At 35.1% G+C, this 10,061-nt stretch overlaps 1 protein-coding gene across 2 annotated transcripts in view; it reads left to right on the top strand.

The window, feature by feature from the left end:
* LOC125047327 (COP9 signalosome complex subunit 5-like) overlaps positions 1-4,094 on the top strand; it is a 9,888-nt gene extending 5,794 nt beyond the window's left edge. For both annotated transcript variants that reach the window (XM_047645588.1, XM_047645589.1), the window contains exons 4-7: positions 15-164; positions 429-623; positions 1,335-1,532; positions 2,919-4,094. In XM_047645588.1, coding sequence (XP_047501544.1) covers positions 15-164; positions 429-623; positions 1,335-1,532; positions 2,919-3,173 — 798 coding nt within the window. In that variant the 3' untranslated portion in view covers positions 3,174-4,094. The remainder of the gene's footprint in view (positions 1-14; positions 165-428; positions 624-1,334; positions 1,533-2,918) is intronic.
* The last annotated feature ends 5,967 nt before the right edge of the window (positions 4,095-10,061 follow it).

Below are 10,061 nucleotides of genomic sequence, written 5' to 3' on the forward strand. Positions count from 1 at the left end.
ATCCATAACAACAGGTGATGGGTCTTATGCTGGGAAAAGTTGATGGATCAATGATGATCGTTATGGATTCCTTCGCACTTCCAGTTGAGGGAACGGAGACAAGAGTTAATGCTCAGGCTCAGGCTTACGAATATATGACAGCATATGTTGAAGCAGCTAAACAGGTAAGTTGATGTGTGGTAATACCTACTTAGTCTTTTTCTTTGTACAAAGATTTCTGATTTTACAGGAAAAAGAAAATTGTTTTTCTCTTGATGCTTTCCTTAGAAGAGTGAATTTTTTTTATATAGATTCTGGAGATTATTTAATTCAGGTTTTCCCATTTGTCCTCTCTCTTTCCTACTAACAGAATGTAATAGGAACTATTATCTGCTGAAAAGTTTGGAACTTACATGTGTAATTAATTTAGTAATTTTTTCATGCCTTAGGTTGGTCGCCAGGAAAATGTAATTGGTTGGTACCACAGCCATCCAGGATATGGTTGCTGGCTATCTGGAATTGATGTGTCTACACAGATGTTGAACCAGAACTATCAGGAGCCTTTTGTTGCTATTGTGATCGACCCAATCCGTACAATTAGCTCAGGCAAAGTGAACATTGGAGCCTTTAGGACCTATCCAAAGGTAAGCTGAATTTACTGTTATGTTTTAATAGTGTGATAAGCTTATTGTGTAGTATAGATCATCACTGAAATTTGTATTATTGTGACTATATTGCATTCAGGAAAGAAGAAACTGGCAGGTTATTTGTATTCTGATCCACTCTGAATTGCAAGTCTCTTTCATAAAAAATAAAAGTGGTGTTGAGGGCAGCAAATTTCAATAAAAAAAAACAAATAAGAATGCAATGTGTATGTGTCAGAATACAAGGCACTTGTAAACACTACTTTATTATTTTCTTACAAAAGAGACTTGGTGAAGTGGAATACTCCAGAGACCAAGTGTTTTTTTTTTTTTTTTCTTTCCTTCTTTTAATTTTTTCTTTTCTTTTTCTTTTTCTTTTTCTTTTTCTTTTTCTTTTCTTTTCTTTTCTTTTCTTTTCTTTTCTTTTCTTTTCTTTCCTTTCCTTTCCTTTCCTTTCCTTTCCTTTCCTTTCCTTTCCTTTCCTTTCCTTTCCTTTCCTTTCCTTTCCTTTTCTTTTCTTTTCTTTTCTTTTCTTTTCTTTTCTTTTCTTTTCTTTTCTTTTCTTTTTCTTTTCTTCCTCTTCTTCCTCTTCTTCTTCTTCTCCCTGAGATTGTACACAGTATAGTGTAGGATTAAAATGGTGTATGATTATGTAGTCAGCAAAAGTGAATGAACACAGGCAGACTAAAGATCAAACTGTTATACCTCCAGGGATACAAGCCACCGGATGAGGGCCCATCTGAGTACCAAACTATTCCTCTAAACAAGATCGAAGATTTTGGTGTTCATTGTAAGCAGTACTATTCTCTAGACATATCATACTTCAAGTCATCCCTAGACAAGAAGCTGTTAGATTCCCTCTGGAACAAGTACTGGGTCAACACACTCAGCTCGTCTTCACTTATTACAGTAAGTAAATCAGGTGTTTTGTTAGTTTTATCTACTTCTTTGTAAACTTCTGAACATTGCTTGTAAGTTAGGAATTTTTGATTTATTAGTAGGATTTATTTTTAGATACAAAGCAAAACTTTTGAGTACCATGGTTGATGTTGCAGGTTTCATTAACCAATTGACAGCAGGATCCATGTGCACCTTAGTTTTGTTTAGGCAATTTTGTTTACCCATAGATCACTGCACAAGTGTTTATTCACCAAGGAGTCAACTGGCTAACCCAATCTTACCTTATTCCTTGAATTTTTGTGAAGAAAATTCATTATTTTTATTACTGTTTACTACTATTAGAGCTGTTGGTTCTAATATATATGAACACATTTAGAAGGTAATTAATGTTTAAATGTGTCTGATTCCACAAGTCCTTATTCACAAAAGAGCTAATTATTATGCCTATGTGGCCTCACCCATATTAACACATGTGGTATGAAGACTCCTTGGCTTGCCCTTGCAATGTTTTTATCTCCTTTTCTGCATAAGCATTTTCTTTCTTTTTTGGCCTTTTCCTAAAAATATTTTTCATTTGATATGCTGTATGAAGATGGTAATAGACTGTTTTCCTTGAGCAGACTCCATATCTCTCTAGGTAGTTTAGAACTGTATGCAATAATGATAAATAACATTTTGTTATATGTGTCATTTCATGAATATTTTTATATTGTTCAGTTTTCTGTTACACCTTGGACTGCCACTCACAGTTTGCAGTTCCCATAATACTATATGAAATGAGAAGAAAAGAAAAAAACTTACAGTAAATTACATACAGAATTACAAAGGAATTCAGTGTGCCTGGAAATTACCAGTATTGTTTATGAATGTTTGAAATCTTTATGCATATATAACTTTGTAACTTCGATGTCATATAAACATTTTATCTATGTAATACCATTAGTTGTATGAAATATGATAATAGTATGTATTATAGAAAATATATATATATTAAAAAAATGACACTTATGAATTGCCCTGTGGGAGGATTAATGAAATTACCGTGAATTTTTTTATGCCACATATATTTTATTTTCTGTGTCTGTATTGAGACTGCACATGTTTGAGACCAGTTTCTCTGGGTACTCCATAAAACATCCAACTCAGCTATTTTAATAGGAAAAGAAGAAAAAGGGCTTGAAATATAAAAAAAAAGAAAAAAAAGAAAGAGAGAAAGGAAGAAAGAACAAAGCAATGTTAATGCTTATACAATATGGAAAAGTAATCAAAATGTCCTCTTAAGGGAAGAATCAATAATTGTATATGAACAGGATATTGCTAAACTTTTCATGTTATAGAATGTGTATTATTTGTCAGTAAATCCTGTTAGTATACTAAGATTATTTTTCATTCCAGAACGCAGAGTATATGACTCGTCAGATCTTTGACCTCAGCGACAAATTAGAAAATTCAGAAACTGCTCTTGGTCGGGCTGGTCTGTTTGGTTTAGACCCACAAGAAAAGAAAACTGAAGATAAATTGAGTCGTGTAACAAGAGATTCGTGCAAGACCACAATGGAAGCCCTGCATGGTCTCATGGCTCAAGTGGTAAAAGATCGTCTCTTCAACCAAATACCTCAGGCTCAGCAGAAGGGCCAAGACCCTGCCTGAGATGCTTGTGCTTTCAAAAGAACATTACCTCCTGCAGGTGAAAAGTGCACTCCAAGCATTGTTTTTTCCTCTACGACTCTTAAAGCTCGTGATATATATTTACCTTTTTTGAACTGAAATCGTAACTTATCCTTTTTATTATTATTGTTATTATTAATATTATCATTATTATAATTATTATTATTATTAATATTATTGTCTTGCATTAGGAATTCATTGACAACTTAAAATTATTTCCCTTCTGTCTGTCATTTTATGTTGGAGGATAGATGTACTGATACATAAAATATCTAAGTAGTAAAATGGAATTCTTATTGAACACCTGTATTTAGTTAAATTTATAATATTGAAGAGCATGGTATATTCTGTTTAATCATGTGAACAAACTGCAGACTGTACTTCACAGAAATAATACCAGAATTCCAAGTGGCTGAGAGAACAAACACAGTAATAAATGTGCAAGGAAAGTATAATACACTTCCTAGTTTTTATTTATTTAAAATAAGAAAGGGATGAAGAAAAGAAGGAAAAGGAAAGAGGGAGAAGAAAAGACACTGCAAAATTAGTTGAGGCGAGGGCTGAGGTCCAAGCTAGGAGTGATCTCTACACTTGCCCTCAGTCTCCACCTCCTAACCCCCCCCCCCATGACATTGCAAGGGATTGGGGGGTAGTTCCATAAAGTTTTTACTCTCCAGAATGAACCATTACATGTTTTCTATGTATTATGTAAAATATCTAATTGATACAAAGTATTTCATATATTTTTACTAGGATAGTAGTGTAGTACTATATATAGATATATGACTTACTAGATCTGTTGTTAGTAGATGCCTTAGAATTAATATTCTAAATAGTATCTTGACTTTTCCTTGGCTCATGTAGACACAGGATGTGCATATATACAGTACAGGCATTATCCACTTTCTTTGTTTTATTTTTCCATCCACTGACTTAGGTCTCAGCCTTTGGCTCAACCAATGCTGCATGATATTTTCTTTGCCAACCCCTTCTGTCTACTTCCTAAGATGTGGAAGCCTTGTTGAAAGGATGAAAGGCTGGTCTTGGACCAGTCCTGAACAACGTCAGTGAGTCCTGGGCATGGTATTACTATTTAATTATCAAGCCCTTCCCTTCATGAGGATCCTGAGGGGTGAACCATTTCTCTTTCTCATGTACTCCTGGCTCACCATGGCCAATAATGACTTTTGTACCCTTATAAGGGCCATTAAAGCTTGTCCCTTTAGCGACTAGCATTTAACTGTTCTGGTTTTAAGCATTTAACTTTTCTGGTTCCCACCCCTTCACTCTCCTTTGATCAGGATTCTGAACACTACTGCTGCTACCCCCACCTTAATACCTGTTGTCAGCTCAGCCCATTCCAAGTCACCCAACAAGATTTTACCCAATTTTCAGAGAACATTGCTTCCTCTCTCCAACATCCTCCACAGTCATTTTCATTTTCAACCCCCCTCCTCTCTTATTACAACTCTTCATCCTTAATGTCCACCTCCCTGCAGCACTACCTTACTCAACTCCACTCTCTCTTCCTCCCATTCTTGTCCTTCAACTACTAAATCTATACAGATATTTTTGAGTACTCTTTTCAGCCAAGCTAGTGGGATCAATATTTTGTGATTCCTCCCCACAGCCCCTTACTCCAACAATACCCTCCTCTTCCAACAATGTCTACAAAAACAAATAGACAAATTTTCCTTTGCAGCTGTTCTGATCATTCATGCCTTGTCGCAGTTCCATATGTCCCAAGTTTGTGCATTATCTACTCTTGACTGACCTCACTGGCAAACCTAATCCTGCCCAGCCTTACTTGCCTGCCTCACTGACTATGATGCAGTATCAGTACAGTGCTACATTTTTCTTCCCAGAGGCTGATGAAAGTCCTAAACCAATATTGCCAGGATTACCATCCATAGACATTACCTCTCCTAAAACATTTATTTTGGTGGAGTCCTGCCATATCTGACCATAATGACCCCTCCCCCATCAATACCATAGATGTGGTGGGTGTTTTGGCCATCCTGTCAAGCACTCACTCAACAACCCACTACTCTCTATGTGGTCAACCTGGCTTTGTTCATCCAAACTGCCCTGCACAATCATACACATGTGCCAATTGTGGTGGTTCCATTATGAATTTTATAGGTCCTACCCTACCTACAAATTTGAGTCTGAGGTAGCAATGCTCAGATTCAAACTTGGCCTTTCTTTATGCGAAGTCAGGCAGGAAGCACGCCATCTAGTCAAATTCTTTTATCATTTTAAATCCACGCTTCCTATGTACCTACCACTCCTCACTCTACCCAATGCATCAGATAATTTAAACGTTGCACCACACCTCTTGCACACTCTCTCCTACTCCTACTTCTTCCTCTGCTCCTTAAATATCTATCCCCTCATCTCCCTCTCATATGCAGTTGTTCATTGCTCAGACCTCCCCAAGCATCTCTTTCTCAAAAACTGTTTATGGACATGGAAAGCTTCCTAATCATGGCTCAAAAATGCATGCCTATCCCTCATCCACCATCTCAATCTTCCATTCCTTCTACACTCAAAGTGACTACTGACAACCATCTTCCTCCTCCTCATGTTCCCCCTACACCCCTTCCTCCCACTCCTCAACACACCCCAACACCCCCCTGCTCCATCTCCACCAACTCCCCACTTCCTTCCCAGTTATCCCTCTTGGATACACATGTGATTTCCTTTGTCACAACTGTGCCAATTCCCAAACCCTCCTCCTGATACTTCCCTTGATCCCTTATGTTATTCCCCAATTCTTCCCCTCTTCCTCCTCCATTTTATTACCCTTATCACTTGTTGATTATTTCATAATAACTCATCAACACTGAAATATTTATAGTTTCTGTTCTCACAAATTGCCCTTTAACTGCCTTTCCCCTTTTACTAATCCTTGACTAGCCCCATTTATTCACCCATGTAGCACATCTAATCTTTAGCTCATTAACACTCCTCTTTACCCTTTTTGCTATTGTACTGTTCTATAGTACTATATGACTTTTGATGTCGGGCACATTTATTTGCTTTTTAACCATCTGCCATTAACTGCTGATTCTCAGGAATATATAAAAGCTATCTTTCCTTTAAGCAGTTTATTAATATACAGACTGTAGTATTCCATCCTAATCTCTCTTCAAGAAAACTAATAATGATTTAAAACATAAAAAGTACATCATTAGAAACTCTTCAAAACTTTGTATATGCACCAACATTCTGTAAAAATTTCATGAAGTAACCTGAAGCTTCAGTTTTTATAAATGCCTTATCATGTACTCTGGTAATTCTCAAAATTAGAGGAAAGCAAATGTGGCACTGAAGACAGAAAGCTTCAACAGCTTATTCACTCCTAGGGGCTGTCCTATGCAATGAGGGGTAAGGGGGTCAGATTGAGTTAATGGTCATAATGTATTGCTATATGTGAGGGAACTACCCTATTGTTGTTATATTCTATCTCAGGCTATTTCATGGTATAACAGGGGCATAAGCAACATGGGATTTTCAGTCTAGATCACCCTTCTTGTACTTATGCTTGTTCCATAAGCATAAAATAATGACATTAACTATAGATATCAATTCATAAATGCCCAAAGAATGTTTTTTTATAACAAACTATCAATGCATTTGAATGATACATGGTGATTTCCAAAGAAAATGCATGTATGTAAGCCTGTTTGAGTACAGGTACAATGCATCTTCCATCAAGACCTATAGGTGATATGTGATAGTTAAGACATCAATTAACAAATGTACTACATATCAAGTCTGCAAATCATGAAATAAAAGAATGAAAAGTATGTACCCACAAGTCCCACTCCTGCAGCTCTATTCCATGGCATTACCTGTAGAAATCAGTTCATAAATGCCCAAGGAATGTCTTATACCATAGAGAAATAGGAAATAATATATGGTTTAATAAAAATGAACAAAATATTGAAAACCAACATGTAAAGCATGTGCAACTTTGGTAGACAGTAAAAATAAACAGGAGGGTGGTGTGAGTCACAGAGGAAGGCTGAGAATAACCAAGTTAGTTGAGGTGTATGCAGATAAGATCCTATAATGACCTACTTATATCAGGCTGCATGATAGCATCAGAGGAAAACTTGGTACCATGGTTGTTCTGTTTGGTGATGCTGTACACCAACAACATAACCAACCTGAATAAATCAATACTCAACAGAAATGGCAATATCTGGTATTTAATTTGATCTATAAGAGTAGCCAATATGCAAGCAAAATTTATGGAAAGTTATACAAAAAAAAAATCTAAGTTTGTGGGCTTATTACATGAAAATTATTTTTTCATGTTTGTGAATTCTTAGAGCTTACAACTTGTATGATCTCTAAGTTTTTTTCATGTGCAGAAAACTATGTATCGGATCTTAAAAATTTTACTTTTTTGGGCAAATTTCTAGAGGACCAAAAAAACATCAGATTTTTTGCTATCATGTAACATGCAGTATTTCTGAAAGTAAAATGTATTTCCAAAATATTCCATATATAATTTAGAGGTATTGTCAACAAAAGTAAAATAAAAAACCTCAGACTTGAGGACTCTTAAGATTTTAGATTTTATGATGGGGCCACTGTTCTCTATGAAACAAAAATTATATACCAAAAGATGCATAATAAGCAATTCTTCCACACTGCCAAATTTCATGCCAGCCTGTAAAACCTTTAACAAAAGATCAACATTTGTGTATTTTCCAGGACAGTTTCCCTAACAAACAAAATCTTTAATAAATGAATAAGGAAAAAGACTGAGGTGATGTCATAATGATAAAATCCTCTAATATTTTATTTCCTCACAAATAATACAAATGAACACAATTACAAAATTATGACACTGCCCCTGTTCATGATTAACAGACAATCTAACTACATGACATCTGGCAAGAGACAGAGCCAGTACTGACAACTGCCCAGGAGGAGGAAATATATATTCATTCTATATATAATTTAATAACCACATTAACAGAACAGCAGGCACACTCTTTCCTTCAAACTTAGAAGCACCAAGAAAAACCAAACACATCCTATTCCACTTCCATAATACTCTAGTAATATATATTGTTACTCTTTTATTCAGTGCTTGTACAGATATTGGAAAAAGTCTCAATGCTTGCTTTTGCATGTAGCTCATGGGATGTGGGTTATTTATGCATATATGCGAGAAAATGCCTACATATTAGTTTAAACTTTCTATTCTTGGGAGAAAAATATATATGGTGATGGGAATCCAATAGCCATTGTTTTTTCTTTATATATTTCTATACTATATTTCTGGCACATCCTTGACATACTTCATGATTAACCCATTGGTTGCAGTTTTATCTATTGTCCACAGTACATTTTGTTAATTCTGTTGCACACAGATAGCTCCACAAGTGCATAGTCACAATCGAGTCATTAGTAGACACTAGTGACATTGCCTGATTCCACCATTAATAACCACTGAATTTGTGGGTAAATGTTCTTTCTACTGATCTTTGAACAGATTCGGTTATCATTAATATCAACATTATGATTATTGTTATCAAAATACTATTAACAATAAAAGTGAGGGGGGAAAGAAGAAGAAGAAAAAAAAAAAATTAAACAGTGGAGATATATAGGATTAATAACTAATTCCTTGGCGAATAAGTACTTGTGGAGTCATCTATGTGTAAACATAATTTGAAGACCAAAATATAGCAGACATGGTATGCACTTTATGTCATCCGCGACCATTGGGTAAAAAAATAAACCAATAAATGACAGTATCTAACTATACTACAAATATTTTCTGGTATATTTCCATGATATTTCATAATTGCATAAACCATAGTTTGTGTTTTCATTCTAGTTTTGCTATATTAATCAAATAGACATTAATAGTTTCCATATACAAATTACATTTAATATAAGATAAAAAAGTCACATACATTACAATCATTTATAAGAGACAAAATCATAATCACTTAAAACACTACAGTCCTCAATGCTATTTCATACAGGTCTATCATGAAATGATATGCAGTCACACTTCAGTAGTGATATTTCATGAAAAGTGAAGGTCAAAAAATAATGCATGCTATCCTAGTAGAATGAGTTCTGTTGTGTACAAGGTTAAGCTTCCCAAATCTAGCTGAATATAATCCTTTACCTATCATAGATATTGTGCATATAAGGTTGTTCAAGTTTTTTACACGATGGAAATCAGTCCTTACCTAAGCTTGTTCCATATATTACCTGATTTTCAAGTAATTAATGCCATTACTTGATTTATAAGCGATGAATTTTAACCCACTGGTCACGGATTAATGTACGGTCTACTTAAGGTTTTTTTTTCTGAATTTTGTTGCACACATCACTCCACAAGTGCTGAGCCACCAAGGAGTCATGTAGTAGCCCTACTGATCACACTTGATTTCCCCATTCCTTGAATTTTCAGGAAAAAAAGTTTGTGTTTTTCTGATGCCATATCAATATCTTTATTATTACTAACATTGTGTATATCATAGTGTTCTTAAAATACTATCAACAATAAAAAATAAAAAAGAATCTTTCTGAGAATCACTGAAAAGGGTGAATAGGTAAGACAGATAGCACTAATAGTTGTCTGCTTGGTGACTAAGCACTTGCGGAAACATCTATGTGTAAACACACTTCAATGTCGCCGGGAAAATGTTGTGCACATTTTTTTCTTACTTTTTTTGTGAAATGTCTTTGCACAGAGATGGTTGTGCAAGTGCTTAATCACATAGGAGTCAATTAGTAGACCTTGTGACCTTACCTGATTTCACATTTTCTTGACTTTGTGGGGTAAAGGTTTTTATTTACTAATGCTATGAATATCGATGGTGTTATCTT

This window comes from Penaeus chinensis, chromosome 40, assembly GCF_019202785.1.
Source record: "Penaeus chinensis breed Huanghai No. 1 chromosome 40, ASM1920278v2, whole genome shotgun sequence".
In the NCBI taxonomy this organism is placed as follows: Eukaryota; Metazoa; Arthropoda; class Malacostraca; order Decapoda; family Penaeidae; genus Penaeus; species Penaeus chinensis.